This window comes from Strigops habroptila, chromosome 1 (genome assembly GCF_004027225.2).
Source record: "Strigops habroptila isolate Jane chromosome 1, bStrHab1.2.pri, whole genome shotgun sequence".
In the NCBI taxonomy this organism is placed as follows: Eukaryota; Metazoa; Chordata; class Aves; order Psittaciformes; family Psittacidae; genus Strigops; species Strigops habroptila.
Genome location: NC_044277.2, coordinates 128,092,449 through 128,113,988, shown reverse-complemented (window position 1 = coordinate 128,113,988; position 21,540 = coordinate 128,092,449). Strand labels below are relative to the sequence as shown.

The 21,540-nt window shown below is 40.4% G+C and overlaps 3 protein-coding genes across 3 annotated transcripts in view; 1 reads left to right on the top strand and 2 right to left on the bottom strand.

The window, feature by feature from the left end:
• The window catches only part of BZW2 (basic leucine zipper and W2 domains 2), a 58,958-nt gene extending 58,428 nt beyond the window's left edge, over positions 1–530 (bottom strand). Inside the window, exon 1 of the mRNA XM_030511041.1 lies at positions 333–530. The gene's annotated coding sequence lies outside the window, so the exon portion shown is untranslated. The remainder of the gene's footprint in view (positions 1–332) is intronic.
• Positions 192–21,248, top strand: ANKMY2 (ankyrin repeat and MYND domain containing 2). The gene is made up of 10 exons (XM_030510858.1): positions 192–424; positions 2,037–2,101; positions 9,646–9,784; positions 11,663–11,761; positions 13,862–14,022; positions 15,139–15,353; positions 16,495–16,630; positions 18,262–18,390; positions 18,823–18,964; positions 19,705–21,248. The coding sequence occupies exons 1-10, from the start codon at positions 358–360 to the stop codon at positions 19,926–19,928; spliced, it is 1,377 nt and encodes a 458-aa protein (XP_030366718.1). The 5' UTR covers positions 192–357; the 3' UTR covers positions 19,929–21,248.
• The window catches only part of LRRC72 (leucine rich repeat containing 72), a 29,310-nt gene continuing 17,627 nt past the window's right edge, over positions 9,858–21,540 (bottom strand). The window contains 1 exon segment of the mRNA XM_030484752.1: positions 9,858–10,655. The gene's annotated coding sequence lies outside the window, so the exon portion shown is untranslated.

Genomic DNA, 21,540 nt, shown 5'->3' with positions numbered 1-21,540 from the left:
CAAAATGAAAGCAAATCCTGCTTCTCAACTTCAAAACAAGGAGCAAAAGAGGAACAAGCTCATTCTCTCTAGCAGTGCCGAGCTGGGAAGCCGCCGAAGAGGGCCAGCCGGCACCCGATCCTCCCCACGGCTCGGCGGGAATGGTTTGCCCCGGGCCGGCCCCTGGCAGGGCGGAGCTGCGGGAGGAAGTCGCCATGAGGAGCCGGGCGGGGGTGCGTGCCGCCGGGCTCGCGGCAGGGAGGGGGTGTGAGTGGGGAGCTGCAGGCCAGAGCCTCCGGCGCGGCCCGTCCGAGCGCGCCTCGCCGGGCTACACTGCCCCGGGTCCGCCTTACCACCCGCAGGAGGCAGGGGGGCGCGATGGCTCCCCCCCGGAGAGGTGACTTGAGCCTGGAGGAGAAGGACTTGCTGGGAGTGATCGCTAGAGGTGAGCCGGGCCCTCGGATCTCCGCGGCTGAGGGCGGTAGCGCTGTCTCGGTGGGCCCTGGCTGGCCGCCTGCACCTCCTCGTCGCTGTCTGGCGAGGCGGCTACTGGGGGGGGACTGTGCCCTGCCCCGTGTCGTAGCTCCGGCGGGCGTCGTAGCGGCCGGGCGGCCCCGCCGGTGGCACCGCGGGAGGGCTGTGGCGGCGGGCGCAGGGCAGCGCCGCGGCCCCTCGGCGGGGCGCTCTGACCGTTACTGGCCGTGGCCTCGCGCGGGGCGGGCTCCCCTCAGGCCTGGCCCGCGGGCGCCGCGGCGCCGTGGTGAGGCCTGCCTCCCAGCACCGCCCCGCGGCCGCGGCTCCCCAGCCCATAACGGGGCTGTGCCCCTGGCAGCCAGGGTGCTTCTCTCCGCGGCCGAACGTGAGGCAGGCCTGTGCCAGCCAGGGAGGGCAAAGGCGGCCGCTTGCCTGGCGTGGAGGGGGTGCTCGTTGCTGCACGGTTCGGGCTGGGGAAGCCCAGCCTGAGGTTGTTAACTGCCAGGGAGAGCTTACATCTTTCTTATGTGTATTTGTATTAGTAACGTACGTTGAAGTTTATCTAATGATTTCTCTTAATGTGTTCCGGAAAAAGATGTTTTCTTGGGGATAATGCAGTCCTTTAGCTTGTTACAGGTTTCCCTATGTGCTATGCCAGACCAGGATGTCCTTGCAGACAGGATGTTCTTAATTGAACAGGACTTGAGCTTGTCCAGGGTCTTCTGCACCTCTTATCCCTTGCACTGTTTTATTTTGCATGTTGTGTTAGTGTTGCGGTTTCACCGTGTTCTGTGGTGCATATGCTTATTGCTGGGGGCTTTCTATCACACTTGCTGTAACAGCTGGGTTTCACGGTCCAGCAACACTAATTTCACAGCCCTGTCTGAATAGCTACACTCCAAACTCTGTTCTGGAAACAGTGAGTGATGTTCATTAGTTGGAGGTAAGCCAAAACCACCTCCTATGCTCCATGCATTTATCTGTGTAGTTTTGAGGCAATTGAAACCTATAACATATTATTTATAGTTTTGGAGATTACCTCTCTATTATATTAAAATGCTTCTCTGTGAGACAAGCAAAACACAGTCAGCAATGAATGTACTGTGAAACAGAATCTTCAAGGAGACCTTAGAGCAGCCTTCCAGTACCTAAAGAGGGCCCGCAAGAAAGCTGGAGAGGGACTTTTTACAAGGGCAGGTAGGAATAGGACAAGGGGGAATGGTTTTAAACTGAAAGAGTATAGATATAGATTAGATATTAGGAAGAAGTTCTTTATTATTAAGGTGATGAGACACTGGCACAGGTTGCCCAGAGAAGTTGTGACTGCCCCATCACCGGCAGGTTGGGCGGGGCTTTGAGCAACCTGGTCTACTGGAAGGTGTCCCTGCCCGTGGCAGGGTGTTGGAACTGGATAAGCTTTAAGGTTCCTTCCAACCCAAACCATTCTGTGATTTATTGGTGGTTAATCTACAAGGTCTTGATTCTAATCAGAAATGGAACTGATCTTTTTCCTCTTCATTCTCATTTTATTCCTTTTCTCACACCATTTTGTCTCTCTTTGTGTTTGTTTCTTTTATTTGAAGGAAACGCTGAGGAAGCTGGAAGGCTACTGGGCAGCAAGAATGTCCGTGTCAATTGCTTGGATGAGGTACAGTGAAACTATACAAGCACAAGCATTATGCTGGGTTTAGCAAGGAAAATACTAGGTCTGAAGGCCTCCTTATCCTTACATTATATTGCTATATAGACTGCTGGAAATCAGAGTTATCCTGAAGATATTTCCAGCCTGCAGCTGAATAATGAACTTTTGAAGAGTTCCCACTTTTTTTTTTTTTAAGAAAGGTTAAATGTTACTAAATGTTTTAAAGATTAATGTTACTTAAAGTACTACACTGATAGTATTTTCTCTCAAGTTCAAGCATGAACTTTGGTGTCTGTAAGGTGAGATGAACACTGCAGGAAGATAGATGGGAGTGCTCCCTGACTTCTTGTGACCTCCACCAAACTTTAGTCCCTGTGCTTAGGTAGCAGCACACAGCGTAGATAAAGAATATCTGTCCCCGTCTAATGCTTACATCTTATCACCCAAAGCCTTATCTTTGCAGAACCATAAACATATTTGGAGAGTGAGCAGCTAGGTCATAAGTGGAAAACACGCTGTCTTTTACAGAGGGTGATATGGTAGACATGTAGTATATGAAGTGCTACCTGAAGATGGGAGGAAGTTTGTGGAGAAAGGAACCTTGTGTGATGTTAATGTTTTCTAGAGCATGCAATATTAGTATGAAGTGTAACATGGAAGTAGTTTATCCATGTTGTTGTCATACTGGAAGGTCCGGAATTGGACAGGGTATTGTAAATGTGGTCTGCGGTGGTCCTCCTTTCTGTGGAGGAAAATTACCACTTCATCTGATTTCCTTTTTGGAATATGGTTAGCCTTTCTTGTGCTGCCAACAGATCCATTTTCTGATTGTTCTTCAATACAGTTAAATACTTATACATTAATTTCTAATGTACGAATTTCAACAAGCTTCTGACAAACTAGTCAAACTAAGCATAGTGAACTTCAGGAAGGAACTCAAGATACAATATAAGCATGTTTGCAAGGGTGCTTTATTGCATGGACTGTAAAAGCTTTTCCTTTAGTGTAATTGCTGGACTAGCACTGAATGACTGCACCCTTGATGCAGGATTAGTGCAACATGCAGGATTACAGTTGAGAGGATATGGTTTATTAATAGAAACCATAACCAAGTTATGCCTCAGGCTGTTGTTAAAGAAGAAATTGTATTAATGATACTTGCCTAATGTTCACATCTGACTAAATAGACCCAAGGCACATAGGATGTAATGGGCTTCTTGCAGTCTCCTTTTATCCCCAAGAGTGGTGTGTAATGATGCATATTAAACAGGAAAGGGTTCAGATTTGTTTACGAGTCTTAATCCATCAGTCATCTCACACCAACTTTTAGAATTTTTTTTGTTGTGAAGCATTTTCCCTTTAATGTGTTATTCTAATATCTAGATGCAAATAGAGTGTGTGAAACCCCAGTTAAACATTAGCTTCGTCTGTTTTTCAATGTTGCCACAGCTGGAGACTGCTTTGAATGCATCAGTTCTTATTTTCTTCCTCTGTTGCCTTAGCAGCTTATACTGAAATTCACATTAGTATTTATATTGCTACTGTTACTTATTTTATTAATGTTAAGAAATGAGGAAACAGCTGAAAATTGAATGCTTAGATATTGAAATAGGAGCACAATTGAGTTGGGAACTAAAAACTCATTTCCTTCCTTCAAGTCCTTTTTTTACAGGAGAGAATCCACAAAATGAGCACAGGTTTAATGTAATTCTCTCTTCTAGGTGTAGTACAGCAAACATGCAGTTACAATTTAATAACTTCCACAGGCTGGAGAAGCCACAGCACCCAGAAGCAGGCTGTTCCATATTGCACTTCCTGATTTTAAACAATAAACACAAAGATGCCCTTTCAATTTTTGGGTTGATCCTATATTTGAACTGCTTAGATCTGCCTCTTCTAGATTGAACACTACTGTCAATCAGCAATCTTTTCCCTATGTACCTTCAGACAAGGACCAGGTCACATTTTAACATCTTCCAAATGCACTGGCTGTTTAAGAAACTTGCCTAAAGTTGTGTTTCTTCAGCAGCTGAGCTATAATCATGGCTCTCTTCCACATTCTTTCCAATTGTTTCATCTTTTTCCTTCAAAACTGTAGGTATGAGCTGGACACTGTATTTCAGCATTTCTTCTGCTGTTGTTCCATATATTTAGAAAACAAGAAAGTATTTGCTTTTTCTGCCTACGTGTCCAGACTCACTTGCCCTCACCTCCTTCTGTCTGCAGCGCTCTACTGGGAGCAGAGTAAGACACCTTTATTCAAATTACTTCCACAGATGTCCCTCTTCCAGGAGGTTGTAGATATCCAGCAGATACAGTCCCACTTTTTTCCTAGCAGCCTTTCTGGCCAAATCAGATTTTTGTTGTTGATGTTTCTTTGTGGCTTTAGGTAGTCGAAGAAAGGAAAGGTCTTTAGGCTTAATCATTGTCTTCATGAAAACAAAGAAATAACATAGCACATAGCTCTTCCAAAAAGGTTGTCCTTAACAGTTTGGCAGCTTTCAAACTTCAGGGGCATTTAAGCTCAGATGTCCTAAAATGGACATGTAGGTGGGCAATGGAAATGGATGCAAAATAAATGCAAATGTGTTTCATTTGTAAATGCACACTGCGTAGTTGTTTTTTGTCCTATTTTAGATGGAGTGCTTGCTAATTTGGAAACATAGCATGGAAGAAAGCATTCAGGAATTTTCTTTCCCCTGGGAGTACAGAGCTTGTAAATAGCGTTGTGACTTCATGTGGGCAGTTTGCTGACTTTAACTCCATCCATTTGCAGGGTGCGGCTGAGATCTTTCAGATTATTGCAGAAGGGCAGTCTGGAGGAAGCATGTTTTTCTAGCTGTGGAAGTTTCCTTCAGCCCTGTTGATGGATGAGGTTGCAAAGGAGCACTGTACTGCTACAGTCCCATATTTTCTGCAGATCAAGTAGAGAGACTTGACCTGAAAAGGCTTCACATTTTTTTTCTGTAGTTAAAATAATTTTAAGGTCGTTCATCCTAATCTTATATATAGAACTATCATTTGGCATTAGCAGCATTAGTTTTTTCCTCTAGTTTGGCAATTCAGTTGTTCACTTCTGCAACAAAATAAATCTCGTAGAAACAGTCCACTTCTATATGCTAATTACAGACCTGAATGCTTCCTGGGAATTGCAGCAGCAGCCTGCTTATTTGTGTATATGTGTAGTTTTACTCATACCGATTATGTTCAGTGGAGGGTTCATCAGTTAATCTGTCTTGCTACTCCAGTGTGGGCTTCCTATGCCAGCAAAAAATGCCCAGATGCTTGGTCTTTATGGAGGAGAAAGAGTTCTATCTTCTGACTTTTTTTCTATAGTATTCCAAAATACACAAACCAAAGAAAATTCAACAGCTATTAAGACTTACCTGGTTTCAGTCCAGGTCGCCGACTGATGCAGACTTCAGCTTTTCATCACTGCGGATGAACAGAAGGATCATCAGAGGAATCTAATGTATCACATATGTGAAGCCTACAGTTCAGCATGACTGTAAAGGAGGAGAACTGTAGCTACGATTCGCAGTTATTGAACAGTATTTCGCATTATAATTAGTTCTTACTTAGCTATAGCTAAAACGATTTGTGCATCTATCTGCTTGCAGTAAGTTTGTGATAGGTAAGGGCAGTCTTACTCAAAAGCTTTAAGGGTGACATTTCTAAAGGCTTTCATCCCATGAAAAGCCAAGTCATGTATTTCTAGACGAGCAGCATTCAGTACCATTTCTTTTAAAAGTTGGAGACATTTTTACAATCCAGTTCCAAATACCTGCCTGAGCCAGTCTTGATGAGTTGGTCTAATTTCGGTAGTGCTCTTCCTTTTAATTTAGAAGAGTTGATTTTGAAGACATACGTAACTAGTGCAGTTAAGAACACTTGTGCCACCTGCTCTTTTTGCATCATTTGTTTCCTTTTTAGTAACCTCCCAAGTATTGTCTCAAATAAAAGCCAAACCTACAGTCTGTGTTTAGTTGGAAATTTCCTGAATGAGTAGAACGGGTATAGTTGCCTGAATCTAAAGAATAAAACAAGGCACTTTGCATGTTAATATGGGGTTGGGTTCCTCTTTGCAAAATGAGCTGGGACATGTGGATGCATTAACATTGTCAGCATACAAGTGTCTACAGCAGTTTGTCAGTTACGGGTTTTGCAGCCCTTTCCTGCTTTATTTAGGCAGCTGGTATTCACAAATGCAGTGTCATGATGTACCCCAATACCTGCTGAGGGAGCTGCTCCAGTGTGATCCAGCCTATCAAGATGTGCCACATCTTGGCCAAGTTTGCATGGTTGAGAAGGGTGAAGTGCGCTTGTGAAGTGTAAAACACCAGGAAAGGTGGGACCACTTGGATTCCTCTTTCCTCTTGTGTAACACAAGTCAGTGTGGCTACTTTAGTAGGGAATCAACGCATGTTATCCACAAAACATGGCTTTTAAAAATATACATGTATCGTGTGTGTTCTTACACAGTCAATATGAGTGTTTAAATGCTTGCAACATAGTTTTTCTTCCAAATATGCACAGGTTACTGGCGTGCAAGATGGTCTCTGTATTTTTCTTCCTTTGTCCCAACTCTTGTACCCTGGCCACCCTGCTTCCCAGTTCCTCTGGTCAATGAAGGCCGAGAAACACTGTTGTTGAAAACTTCCTCCGTAGTCCCTAGAAGGCAGAAGGTTGCTTTTCCAGGTTATTCTCTTTTTAGAAATCTGTTTTCACTCCTCCTCTGTGGAAGCACACCTCTCCCAGGTGCTGGAGTGAGGTAGACTGACCTGCTTGCTGCTTCCCCCACATCTGGTGGTGGAGTCCAGCCCCTCCCTGGTTCTGGTACTCCTTTGCCCCTCTTGCCTCCCCATGCATCCTTTTGTTCCCCTAAATCCAGCTGATTTAGCCCACAGACCCTGTGGGGGTTTTCTTGTTTGTTTGTTCTTCGGTTGGCTCCACCAGCATGGCAGCATTAGGTCACCTTAGTTCTTGGAATCCCATCCCTCAGTCTGCTTCTGGTAGGTTTTCAACACCAGAACCTGGGAAAGGTGGTGTGCCGTGAGACATAGCCCCATTGTGCCAGGGAGTCCCTCTTGGTTGATGACCTGAAGAACCCAGTCAAGCGAGGCGCCAGGTAATTTCTAGAGGTGCTACAAACTATTATCCTTGTACAGTCAGACATACAGGGAATACTTCCAGCCTTGCAGAAGGCGGGAGTTGTTAATTTTGCTCCTTGTAAACCATATACCATCCCTGCAAAGAAAACAAGAAACTGGGAAAGATTAATTTTTGTCCTAGGCAATGAGGTTAAAAGACTGGATTTTTGGTCAAAAGAACGTTACATAGTAGCTGCTAAAAAATTGATTCCTCATCCTATGTTCCATACTGAACAATAAAGAATTTATTTCATCTCTGTGCTTAATAAACTGTCTTCTAGTTTAGTATATTGTATATATTTTAAGTATATTGTCTTGACAATCCAAATGTCATCTGTCAGAAAACACTGTTGCTTGGCCTGTCTTTGATGTTCAGCCTGGGAAGAGTATTTGCAGCCATTTTGGTTTCCGCACAGGGACATAATACAGGACACCAAGCTTTTCCAGATAAGCTTGTGTCTAGCCTGTCCCTTTTTTGTTGGCTGTGAATGTGAAAGGCTGATATTAGTGTAACTATAAATCCAATTTCCTAACAACTGTCCGCATGTTTTTGGCTTGATAGGTTTTGGGGTTTTTTTAATCTAAATCACAGCCTGACACTTTCAAAGTTTAATCAAAGGCTTTTAAAGAAGTTTCCTAGGAGGTAAAAAGGAAAGTTTCCCAGGATGACAAAAAAAACCCCACAGCAAACCGACCCTTTCATTTGTCCTGTAATCTTCAGGCAGGTTTTTTAATTGAAACAACTGGCATTCAAGATATAACTAAACTTAAAATCATTGTTTTCTTAAAGTTCCTTCTCCAGTCAAAAACGATACAGTGTTCATCTCCCCTTACAGCAGCGCTTCTCTGCACTGCTAAAGGAGAGGAATCTATACTATGACTCTATGCTGGGATGTGCCCATAAAAATGGAATGGCTGTCAACATAATGTAATGGAACATGCAAATATTAGGATGGAAAGCCTTTACTTCACATTCGTAGGACCACAAATGAAACCTAGCAAAAGCAATCCTAAATCTGTTTTGTTTCTGAAGTGATCCCTTCAGGTCTGTTGTTTCTTTGATGGCAGTTTATATTGCCGTTTACCATAATACTTCAGGTTACTAAAATATAATGCATCAAGTAATAATTTTTTATTGCTTTCAGTTAGGATGGGTAATAATGAAAATATAGTACTTAAAAATTGTTATTACAGTTTGAACTTCCCCAATTTCTATCATCTTTAGGATTTTTTTTTTATTATACTGCTAAATTTAACTCACTTGGGTTTTACTCTATCATAAATTGAAACAAGAGATCTATTAAGGCTCAAACTGACAGTTGCATTATTTCAGAGTATCCCATTACTGTGTGTTTACAGATCTGCAGTAATGGTGTACCCAAGTGTATTCATGCATACAGCCTTAACCTGCAGAAAAGGAAGAAAATGACATTTCTGTTTCCTTTAGGGACAAACTGAAGCACTCTCCCTTGTATTCAGTGTTGGAGAATGTTCTTGGACAATTACTGTGTCTTGGCTGATAACATGAATCCTGACTTGATGTTAAGTGAAAATAAACAGCATACTGGAAAAAGCATATCAGATTCTAAAACCAGAATGTCATGCAATTTTCTCAAACAGAAATGTTCTTCTGCCTGCCCTTTGAGAGGAGAGAGCCTGCACTAACAATTCACCCTGCTCCTGAAAATCTCCCCTAGGGTTTGCCCAGGTTTGCATTCTTATAAAGACTCAGTGCCTCCCTTGCTGAAGCTAATGCTTTTTGCACTGGTGCCGTTTATCAAAGGCAAGTTTTGAGATGGTGTGGTTGTTAAAGTCTAGGTAGAGCTGTGTATCTGTGCAAGAGCTTTCAGAGCTCTGGCTGATGTAAAATCACAAAGGTGGATAGCACAATTACCAGTAATCATGACTGAAAATGAGCAAGATGGGTTTCAGAAACTGTAAATCTTTGTAATGGCAAAAGCAGCAAGAGCCTACTCCTGATTTTCTTGTTGTTTATCATAAAATGCAGAAGAGAAAAGAAATTATGTCAGAACAAAACAAATTCTCTAAACCAAGCTTTTTCCAGCTAACAGAAGCATTAGTTGTCTTTAGCACTTATACTAAAGGCCAGTGACACATTGGCAGTAAATGGTTTTCATTTATTCAGCAGTGGTCTGTTTTCAAGTAGAGCACAGCATAATCAGAACAAATGATATAGAAATGGACAATCTACTTCATGTTTTTAGTAACCAGATATTTTCATGAAGATTTTGTGAGCTTTCTTTTTGTTTCTAACAAATATTATGTGAGGCTTTGGTAATTATACTGAATGTGTATGTACAAGTATACATTATCAGTGGGATGAGGATTAAAAGATAATTCTTTTTTTGTATGCCACTTCCTTTCTCTTTCACTTGTCAGCATGGCATGACCCCTCTAATGCACGCAGCCTACAAAGGGAAAGTGGACATGTGCAGGTTGCTCTTGCGACATGGAGCCGATGTTAACTGCAATGAACATGAGCATGGATATACTGCCTTGATGTTTGCTGGACTGTCAGGTAACTTCTTACTGCGCTTAGAGCACACTGATTTTTATGACATTGATGGGCACAATTTGCCATAAATTAATAATTTAAAGGAAAATGTTGACATGTTTTTATTATTCAGGTTTACGGTTACTTACTTCACTTATGTGAAACATGCAAATATGTCAAGACCAGTGGAGTCATCAGGACAGTGGAATGGGAGAGCTACTCCTCAGGCTTGGGATCTTTTTTCATATAAAACTCAATTTTATTCAGCGTTTTGAGGCATAGAGTCTGTCTGTACTTGTCCTTTTTGTTCCAGACCTCAAAACTCAGTCTCCTGTGACAGGTTCTTGTGCAGTGGGATGCATTCTGTTGAATTATACGGTGTTCCGCTGAAAAAGATGCTGCACCAAACTGCCTTTTTTAGGAATACAAATCAGTAGCTTTTAGTAATATTTGAGGCTTATCAAATCAATCCAGTATTTTTCAAATTTTGCCTTTCTCCATTATTTTTGCAATTATCTTTTTGGCTTTTAAAAATGTGTTTAGTAAGTTCTGAAAACATGTTTATCACATTCATTTTTCCTCTCCTCTTACATTTTTGGTTTTTTTCCATGAGACTGCTTATAGCTGTGTGTATCTTCTCCTGTCTCAGGTGGTGGTTTGCAGCTTTCCTTTTGCTGTTCTTTTTCCCCAGTGAAAGGAACAATTATTTCCTTCAGTGAGAAAAAGAGGCTCCATAAAGAACATTGTTCCTTCTGGGAAAAAGATTAGATTTGGGAATATTAGGTTATTTTAAGTGTCTTCTTTAGTAGGCCAGTCACGTCTTCCCAAAAAGGAGATTCTATGGAAGTAAGATTTCTTAGCAGGTAGAGTTCAAACTCTTCCATCTTCCTTCATCCTAAGTATAAAAAAAGAAAGGCATGTTTGTGTATATAAACCCTAACCGGCTCTTCAGATTGCTTTTCTGCTAAAGCTTTGGTAAAAAGATTGGGAAATTCCAGCATTCTGTGGCATTGAGCAATATCAGCAGATGGGAACAAACTCTCAGAGGTTGTTAAATGAGTGCAGCTTTGTGGAAAATGCTGGCTTTTTACCATTTGCTCACAGCTGAGCTTTTAACCTGTCATCCTAGGTTTGAATGCTTCTGAATGCTGACTTTAAGGTCTGTTATCTGTGAGTGCAAAAGGTACATAAGCACTATACACTGACACAAGGCCTTTGCTTTTAAGTAAGAAACATTCATTTCTATCCACTACCTTTTTTTTTTATATTCACTTTTCTGTATGTAGCATATGCACAAAACCTGATAAAGTAAGAATACCTTTGAAAGCAGAAGTACACAGTGGTGACAAGTGTCCTTATTAATCTCTGAAGGGCACCAATTAAGTCATCTAATCCTCCCATAGAATATTAGCTTCATTTTACTTGGTATTTAGCCCAGTCTGAACACCCAGTTCCTGCTGTGGAGAAAGGAACAATCTGTTCTGTTCTCTATGCTCCTGCTACATAATAGTACTGGATTTGTTTTTCTTCTTAGAATAGCAAATGTTGTAGTTGAACTGTCAAGCTATATTAGTAGAATTTGCTTCTATACTGCTATCTAGAGGGACCAAGCTCCTTGTAGCTACATGCTTATGATTCCCATAAGCTCCACAGGGAGCTGAATGTGCATTACAGAGAGCAGAGTTATACCCTGCCTGAATTTAGTTTTTACTTTGATTTGACCCTCTGGAACCATAAATACGGAGGCAGCACTGTGCCTTTCTCTTAATCTGTTCTTAAAATAATGACATTAAGAACATTTATTTCCCTCAGCATTATTCCTGCTCTTTAAGAAATAAACTTGTTTTTCTACAGCATAAAGAATTACAAGTTCTCATTCCCTATATCTTCCCCCAAATTCAGGAAACAAAGAAATCACCTGGATGATGTTAGAGGCTGGAGCAGAGACTGATGTTGTCAACTCTGTGGGAAGGACAGCAGCTCAGATGGCTGCTTTTGTGGGTAAGGTGAAAATTTTCTTATTTCCTAAATTTCTGAAGAAGTAAAATGTTAGATTCTGATGTTTTTTCTTGGAGCAGCATTATTTAATGACCTGTTCTGAACTGAGTCAGTTGTGCAGCTTTTTTTCCACATCTCACCCTATTCCCATGCTTTAGCTTCATAAAAGCACAGATGATGTCATTGTGGAAATAGATGCTGCTGTTCTCCACATGTGCAAGCTTTTTCAATGTCATCACTTTCCAAACAGTGAGAGGATGCTGGTGACATTGAAGGTGTCTGAAGTGCAGTGCAAAGTGTGTAACTGGAGCTTCCTGTGTGGGAAGGAACAACTGTAGTGCAGCTCTAGGAGTCAGGAACCCTGATCTGAGCTTTGCCACTAGCATGCGGTGTGCTAGAGGAGAGTTGCCTCTGCCCCTTCCCTCGCTGCATTTGGAAGAGGGAGAAGGCTTGGAACCTGTTCTGAGGTAGTCAGTACTTACTGACCTGAACTTGAGTAGAACAAGAGAAAGGTTCCAGTGTGCTGTGTGATCCTGGGCAGACACATGCAACCAGGCTTTTTTCTGTTATGTTCTTTTTCTTGTCTTTTTTTCCTAAGCACTTTTTACTTCTTCACCCACCTTGACAGTGCTGGGACATTCCAGGATTAATTTTCCCAAATACACCACTTCTTCTCTATTTCTAGCAAGGAGATGTGATAAAATGCTAACAAAAAGTAGGGTCATTTTAATGACTTGGCTATTGCTGCCCAAATAACGTTCCAAAAAAAACCACACCTTTGTGTGGAAAATACAGGAGGACCTGTATTTTCACTTGAACACAACCTTCTCATATTGTTTAAAATCTGAGAACTCCCTTGCAAGTCCCTTAGGTGTTCTGGATTCAAGAGCCCACCTTGCCATTTAGATTTATTTCCTTGCATAGTCAGTTAGTGCAGTTTCAATTTCAATCTTACCTCATTCTGCTCTTTCAAAGAGGAGAAGATTGACATAGCTCACTTGAGGTTCAAGCAGCAAAACATTAACTATTCAGTAGTATGTCAGAGAAATCTGTTCCTCTTAATAATTCTTTGGATTTGGAGAGTCTTTTCCAATGTGATGCTGAGTTATTAGGTGAATGGGGAATGTTATCTCCAACATAATTTTGGAGAATTCTTGTATAAGATCTTGTAGAATATCTTAATGCATCATCAAGTAATAAGTATTTTCAGGCATACTGAGATATGCTACTCTCTGAAAGTCTGAACATTGGAATCCATTCCTGTTCTTTTTTATTCTCTGTCCAATCAACATTAATTCATCTGTCTGTGTGTGGGAAGTGAGGATACTTCTTCCCCTGTCATTTGTCTTACACTATGCTCTATTAGCTTAGAACAGTCTCTTCTAAAATAGTGGAGGGTTTTAAATGCTGGAATGTGGTTGGCTGTGTCATCTTCTGCTGATTAACAGGATTAGTGCCAAGATAAATCAGTCAATTTAACAAATGTGATACTGAACTAGAGAAGCTAAATTTTACTTTCCCTTTAGCCAAGTAATCCATCATATTGTCAGATGTAGAAAACAAGAAGGGGGTGTAGCTTCTCTCATCCGGTTACTTTCATCACGGTCCTTGGGTTTTTGGTAAATTTTCAGCATATTCTGTTTGTATAATTTCTCCCACTTTAGGTTAATACGCTCCTGTCTGTTTCAGGTCTGAAAAACTACAAGTCTCAATGCAAACGGCATTCATTTTTGAAAGTACAAAGTGGGGAGAACTCTTGAAAAAATTTTAACACCAGTATGAGACTACCAGCATAGTATAACTTTGGGGAGGAATACCTGTTCTCTTAGTTTTGGCTTACCAGGGAAAGAGGATGCAGGAAGGGGACAGAGCTCTCAAAATGAAACTTCATGAATTCATTCCCTGCTGGAAGTCCCTTACCGAACATAAAAGCTCCATACAAAAGGATGGCAAGAGGTGCCCATTACCAGTGCGAAGCGTATCACGCTAAGCTCCTTTGTGGGTAATTCTCACCTGTATTGCTTAGGTTAGATTTCAGTTTAGGTCTTTTTTGGTTATTATTTCATTTCACTAGTGATTTTTTTTTCTCTTGTGTGCCTTTAGGTCAACATGACTGCGTGACCGTCATCAACAACTTCTTTCCCCGTGAAAGGCTGGACTACTATACTAAACCACAAGGCTTAGATAAAGAACCAAAACTGCCAGTAAAACTAGCTGGGCCTCTGCATAAAATTATTACTACTACTAACATGCATCCTGTTAAGGTGAAGTAATGTGTGCATTGTATGTGTGTGTGGTGTGGGAACGGTTTCTTTATGTCAGAAAGCATTCAGCTCTTCTGAGAGTCCAGCTGAGAGCAAAAGCATCATCTGTTAATTCAAGTGCTTTTGAAAGTGAGAAAGAATTGGACTTAACATTTAGACATGATTAGAAAACGAAGCTATTTCATCGTTTATATACACCAAAGTCTAACTAACTCCTACTGGAGAGATTCTTATTTTTTTACATCAATAACCGTAAATGGCTTTCTTTTCTGGCATTCCTTTTTTTTCCTAGCCCCACTTGAAGTGGAAACAAAACAATCTCCTATCTTAACAAATCTCACTGTTCTCTCAGTGCTTGTCTCGGCACGTATCTTCCTACCTTCATCACCAGTTCACCATAGTAACATCTGCTGCTGCTGCTGTTTCTGAAAGTATGGGCAAGAGACCTTGATTTTTACTTCCCAGTATATTTGCTGAAAACGATGGTTTTTATGGTTTGTTCCTCCATTGTAGTTCAGAGAAATTAATTCACCTAAATTCAAAGCCAACTTCCTTGGGCTTGCCATTCAAAGTTAGGAATTTGTCAACAGTTGCAGCCAGGTATCTGCAGCACATACAAACAGTAATGCACTGGTGGCGGCTAATTTAGGAAATAGAGGATACAGTTTCCTCTTAAAATGGTTAGTTCAGTGCTTTACTAGTCTGCCTGAAGTACTCCAAGATTATGTAGGTTGATGTGTTCTGTGAAACTGCTTAAATTGTACAAATCCAGTTTATTTTGGGTGATCAGAAGGAATGAGATTTTAGGACAGTGAACGGTAGTTTCTGTAACTTCCTTTTGAAAGGGGTTTGATTGTTCAGGTTCTTAGTCTGAAAAAATCCATATTTTTAGTGCCAGTCGTAATTTTAATTATTTCTTGTATGGGAACTGTGAATTACAATACTCTAAATAATGACTGAAAAAAGAAGGGGAAGACTGCATAAGACAGAAGTAAAGGAGTATTAGAAACTCTACTGAAATTTAGCTACAATGAGCTATATAACCTTCAATGCTAAGGCACAAGCTTAAAAATGTATTTTCTAATTGGATTCAATTTTCTTCAATCTTTCTCACAGATCGTGTTGCTGGTAAAAGAGAACCCTCTGTTGGCTGATGTGGAAGCACTGCAGAAATGTTACAGGGTTCTGGATCTAATTTGTGAGAAATGTATGAAGCAGAAAGACATGAATGAAGTACTTGCTATGAAAATGCACTACATCAGCTGCATCTTCCAGAAATGTCTCACATTTTTAAAAGAGCGAGAGGATAAACTAGATGGATTTATCAAAAGGTATGTGTTTCTTCAGAGGTCTGAAGGCAGATGGGTGAACCAGCTTTAGAGATAGCAGAAAATGACAACTGTAATAATAGATTGGATGTCTTGGATAAAGGATTTGCCAAGTGAATTTTGAAATGCTCCCAGCTGCAGTCACTTCAGGGTGGCACTGACTCCCTTTTTTCTGTCTGAGTGGCCTTGCCTTTTCCTGGGGTACAGAGGAAACATTCCTAGAGTTTCAGCTCCCTGCCGGAACCGGTTAGAGCTTGGCAATCACACATACATCATGAAGGGGCAGAGAGCAACATGTGGTGCAGAAACAGGGAGCGATGGGCTTGAAGAAAGTATTCCTCAGTGTCCAATATGGATCATCTGGGAACATTCCTTTTGCCGTTTTGCTCTCCAGCAGTCATACAGGGTGAGATCTTTTTTTTCAAAAACACTTAAAGAACCAAGAACTGCAAATCCCACTGGCTCTGGATGAGACTTGGACTCTTAAACACATCTTCAGTATCTACTCAGAGTTACAGAGCCAGCTGCCTGATCTTAAGTATCAAAGTAAGTGGCCTGGCTTTTAGAAGGATCACATTCCCCAGAGATTTCCATGGATTTCCACGTGATACTGAAGTTATGAAGTCAGTTTTTATGTATTGAAATCAAATAGTTCATCAGTGATCCATATAGAAAGGTAGGAACCAACCAGATAAATACAGAGGCATCAGGACTATAACATGTTACTAAACATAAATAAAGCAGAATCTGTGTTTTTGAAGTCTCACGCAGTCTTCGGTGTTTATTTTTACAATGCTCCTTTTTAAACACAACAAAGCATTTTGCTACTTAGGTCACATGTAGAGTCTACCTGTAGATGATTATTTTTCTCTATGTGGTTGAATCATAAATAGTGATTCCAGAGCAAACATTTACTTACATTATTTATATACATATTTTTATATATATATAAAAATAATGTGTGTGCATTAGAATAAAAATAATATAATTTGCATTTTAAACTTTTACATATGAAGTGGCCGAATTATTTTGCATAATAATTCTTTCTGTAATTTGAAGGAGGGCAGAGCACAGCATGCTGTGTATTTGTTCTTGAGCATTTACTGTGTGATTTCTTATTTGACTTTGGTTTTAAAAAATTTAGTCTCTTGAAAGGGAGAGATAAAGATGGTTTCCCTGTCTACCAAGAGAAGCTCATTCGAGAAAGTATCCGCAAGTTCCCTTACTGTGAGGCTACGTTGCTGCAGCAGCTCGTGAGAAGTATTGCTCCTGTCGAAATAGTAAGCCTTTCCTATCAAGAACACGCTTTCTTAAGCAACTTGCATAATAAATTCAGTTTAAGCTAAACCATCTTTCTGTTTCTCAGCTTCTGCAGTGTATTATATTAAGCAAAGGTTTTTGATGTCCTTCAACTCTCTGGCAAACTGGGATTTTATTTTACATATTGCACGCAAGTGCTTTAAAATACTTCAGCTAGTAATTTCTTCTTGTGTCCATCATGAATGCTTCTATACCTCTGCTTGTAAAGAAAACTGAAACTATTTGTTTCTTGTCTCAGAGCTTTCTTTTCCTGCTCTGGGATGCCTATACAGGTTTTCTTTGCGAGTCGGCTTTTACAAATTGTAGATTCAGACACAGATGAAACTCATTTGGCACTCTCTTTTTCACAATGTCTACATTCAATTTAAGATCGAGTCATTTCCCAGATTGAATGCGTTCATTATTTCTAGTGTACATGAAAACTTGGTAATATACAATGGTAGAAAAAGAAAAAACATTCTGTGAAGCTCCTTTTATCACAGGGATGCAATATACAAGATGATGCAATGTAGAGCAAAATGTGTATCTAAATTGGGAAATCAAAATTACAAGTAAAAAAAATCCCACTTCAGTTTTCCTCATATGCCTTTGCTAACACACTTCATTATAGTGTTATTAATTACTTCATAACAAATCTTACACAAGTGTTACTGTTCTTTTTTAAGAATGTTCTTTCTGATCTCCGAGAGCTTGGTGTTACATGCACTAACACTGGGGAAGTGGAACAGTTTTGTGACTTGTTTGGATTATGCTGAGTGAATTAAAAATAGCCTCCATCTTAAGTGGCTCCAAGTCTACTCAAACGTCCTGAGGCTTAATGCAATCCCTACTGTTTGCCTAAGCCAGAAAAATAAACACAGTGTGAAAACATAAGCCATGGTGATGCATTAAGACTTGCTTTAAAGTAAACATTTTCCTTCCTGTCCCTTTTTTTTCTTAGAGGAGTCTGTAGTCTTTTCTGCCTTTAAAGAAATACAGTTTGTTACATGGGGGTTCTGTCTATAATACAGAAGGGCAAAGGAGGAGATGCTGTAATATTTTTATCTGGTTGGAAGCATTAGACATGCAGTTTGACACGCAGTTACCTGGGTTCACTCTGGGCATCTCAGCATTGACGTAGTGGTTATGATCATGCATATTCCATGGTAATCTAACAGTTTAAGGATTTACTTGGAGCAGGAGCAACTTGGCATTTTTTTTCCCCTAATGTTTACATTATTGCCCACAAAGTTAGTCTTAATTTATGGTTACCAGTAAAATACACTAAACCTTACTGCTTGTATGGCATGGGAAAAATACTGCAAATAGCATCTAAATACTGATATGAAGATAGTTGTTTTGAAGATTTCAAGTTCTGACCATTTGGTCTGCACATCTGAGTACACTGAGCACAACAGTCTATCGGTGACAAGTGAAGTATCTGTGTGCTAGCACAGAGACTCATCTGCAAAAACCTGCTGTATGTGATCTACCAGCAGGTGACAGTGTGTGAAGAACATACTAATAGTTCATTAATAGTTTTACTCTTGCATGTCTGCCCATGATAGTCTTGGTTTTTAATCTCATTTCCACCTCTTGTCTTACCTTTCAGGGTTCTGATCCTACTGCATTCTCTGTGCTTACACAAGCTATTACTGGCCAAGTGGGATTTGTGGATGCTGAATTCTGTACAACTTGCGGGGGAAAGGGAGCAAACAAAAGATGTTCAGTATGTAAAATGGTGAGAATCCATAAATAGTTACAACGAATCACAAAAAGTAGTGCCACTGAGGTGCTGAGGATTTCGAATTCTTCGCTATTTGCTGTGTAGAGTTAGGAGGAATGGCATGTATGCCTACACTGAAAACATGCAAGCCAGCTACTTCTGGGAGAGATGCCTGAAATTCACTAGTAGGAGTACTTGGATTTCCAAGTGTGTGTGTTTAGAATGAAGAAAGAGTAAGATTTCTGGATGTTCAGAGTTAACAAAACAAACTATTCTTTATAGATACCTATGTAGGTTAGAATCACTCCATATAACCTTAGAAATTGCTTAAAAATACCATTAAGTACTATACATCGAGAGATCTAACTTGGTACACTAAGAAATGCAAGACTATTGTACATTTTGTTTAGTACATGAAGATGAATTGATAGCTCTGGTATATTTCAGGTGATGTACTGCGACCAGAACTGCCAGAAAATACACTGGTTTACCCACAAAAAAGTCTGCAAGACCCTGAAGGAAATTCACGAGAAGCAAGAACTAGAAGCTGCCAAAGAAAAAAGGAAACAGGAGAAAAGGCAAAAGAAAGGTTAGGATCTACAGTTTGTTTGCTGAAACCACAATTAACTACTTCTGAAGGTGCCTGGGCCCCCAGTCAGGCTCTCCCCTCCTTTTCAGAACTGCTAGCAGAGTGCACAGCACACAGCCCCTGCTTAGTAAAATCGGGGCAAAAAGTTATTTTACTATGGTTTTTTTTTTTCCTCTGAAAACATTGCTTGAGAAGTAAAGGTGCAGTCAGTAGCTGATGCTGTTCCATGCAGTCAGGTTATAAATTTTAGGATGACTCCCTTCAATCAAAGTTCACTGTGCTCCACTGTTCATGAGCAAAAAATGCCTTCAGTCTGTTATATGCAAAAAAGCTTCCTACATAATCATACATGCCTCTTCTTTTTAAAAGAAAACCAACCCTCACCTGCGCTCCATGTTTCAGCAGCCTGCAGCTATTCTGCAAACAGTGTGAATAAAACGTTTGAATTGAAAGCTAAAATAACTGTAGTGTCCTACTCTGCTCCTCTATATATTCAAAAGTCGTATGGCAAAACTGAAGATAAATTAATGAGAGCTTTGCATAGGGTCAGTTTCAGAGTAAGCTTCCAGCAGCTTAAACAGAGCTCTATCTGTCTGAGGTCTTTTTTGATGAAGCCTGGTTAAATTAGTCACTTTTGTAGTTGATCCCGAGTTTCCTGGAATTCATTATTCTTCAGTAATAAAAATGTTTGCTTGCATATGAGTTCAGTGTTTAGTGATGATGCAATTTCTTTTGTTCAGATGAAGTGCAACTAGTGGAGGGTAGTTCTACAAGTGAAGAACAGACAGATGCTGGTCCAGATGCTACCAAAGAAGCGGATGCAAATCACGCTACTGACCAAGTGGAAGAACCTGAATTTACCAAAGAGACGGAGGCACCAGCCCTGCCCCCTGAAGGCCCCGTGGAAAGTGAGACTGGCTTAGCTGACATTGCCCTTCAGAAAATTCAAGGTTCTGAGGAGTAAGAAGAGGGTAGGAAGGGACTAAGAGTTCTATGACCCTGCACCACAGGGTCTGAAGGAATTTGTTAAGCTGCCCATGTCTGAGTTCTTACAGCATGGCTTCCACAGGACTCCCTCTGCAAGACAACATGTCTCAGTTCATCACGAGGTGAAATACGGGCTCATTTGTCTATAAATACTTCAGGCTCTGCTGTAGATTGTCAAAATAGGTATTTATTATCTGATAAAAACTAGAGTGGCATAGACATACCCTGTGTGTATACCAACAGTAAGCATAGTAAAACTCTGAGTATCTGTGGTTAATCAACCACTTAGTGAAAAATAAAAAGCATTTGATTTGGATTATTCGTGTTTTCAGAAGCTAAAATTTATTTTAATTGTAATTTAAATATTATTTTCTCCAAGTACCCAGAACTTCAGTTAAAAGTATTGGGAAGCCAGTTGTTAAATTGCTTTTTTACACCACTTCATGAAGCTTTATCTGAAGGATTCAGTAGCAGTTCAGTTTCTGAAGATGCTCATCTGAATTCCCAACTTTTCATGACTTTACTGTAAATATTTTTGACTAGTGAGTGCACAACTAGTAGTGTCTATTTGGGGCAGATTTAGTAAATGGCAGTGCTGTTTCAGTATCTCAAGCTGACTGTGAAATGTGTGTTTCAACAGAATTATTTCACCAGGGGTTTGGTCAAAAATATTCCAGGTTTATCAAAGTCTAATGAAGGGAAGACCAGAATGACTTAAAATGTTTTGACTGACAAGAATCATGGCTTCTAAATCTCAGCTTTCAGGTAAAGATGCCTTAGAGCACACTGGGATTGTTGCTTATGAATTGTTTCGTAAATATAAAAGATGCTACATATTAGTATTTAATGTTCATGCTGAACCTGGTCACAGTGAATTAGATGGAAAATTCATGTGTGCATCGATGCAACCAGGACTGATTTCACTTGGGCTTTCAAGTAAATACTGTCTCTAGAAAATAGCTTCCCCTAACTGTGCTGTTTTCACTCAGATTTCCTACATGAAATCAATGGGAATGCCACAACTGAAAGTATTGCTTCGTGCATAATGATGGCAAAATTTGAGATTCTCTGATTGTTGGATGAGTAACTGATGTTTTGAACATGGCAATATCCTTCAACTTAGAGGAATAAGGACCACCCTCAAAGCAGAGGAAAAATGCTAGTAATTTTGTACTGTTTAATATATTGAAAACTGTGAGAGTGAGGATACATAAATGCACCTGTGCAGGGAATGTACCTGTGTTTTAATTTCAAGGATTAGAAAATTGTGAATAATAAAGGGAAGGTTTTTAAAAGGGAGCTGTGTGGCAGTTCTGTTCACTGCACCTGTAACACCTGCAGGGACACACAGTGACATTCTCCTTGGTCACACATGGGCCTCCTGCAGCTCGGGTGCACAAGTTTCATTTCATGATGGTTGGCAAGCAAGAGATGCTCTGGAATAATCATGTATTGGAGGAAACATCTCATGACAGGGAACACAAAGTAGAATGAACGTTCACACGCAGGGTAGTGATCCCTTAAGCAAGGTTTTAAAAGGCAAGACAGCGGTGGAGCCAACAGACACTCTCTTGCACCTTCAAAGGTCT

What these genes read in the sequence shown, in the direction of transcription:
- ANKMY2 (XM_030510858.1), top strand. Translation starts at nt 358, where the DNA reads ATGGCTCCCCCCCGGAGAGGTGACTTGAGCCTGGAGGAGAAGGACTTG. An exon ending in GCTGGGAGTGATCGCTAGAG is followed by an intron (nt 425 to 2,036) that starts GTGAGCCGGGCC and finishes TTTTATTTGAAG; the next exon opens with GAAACGCTGAGGAAGCTGGA. An exon ending in GATGTTTGCTGGACTGTCAG is followed by an intron (nt 9,785 to 11,662) that starts GTAACTTCTTAC and finishes CCCCAAATTCAG; the next exon opens with GAAACAAAGAAATCACCTGG.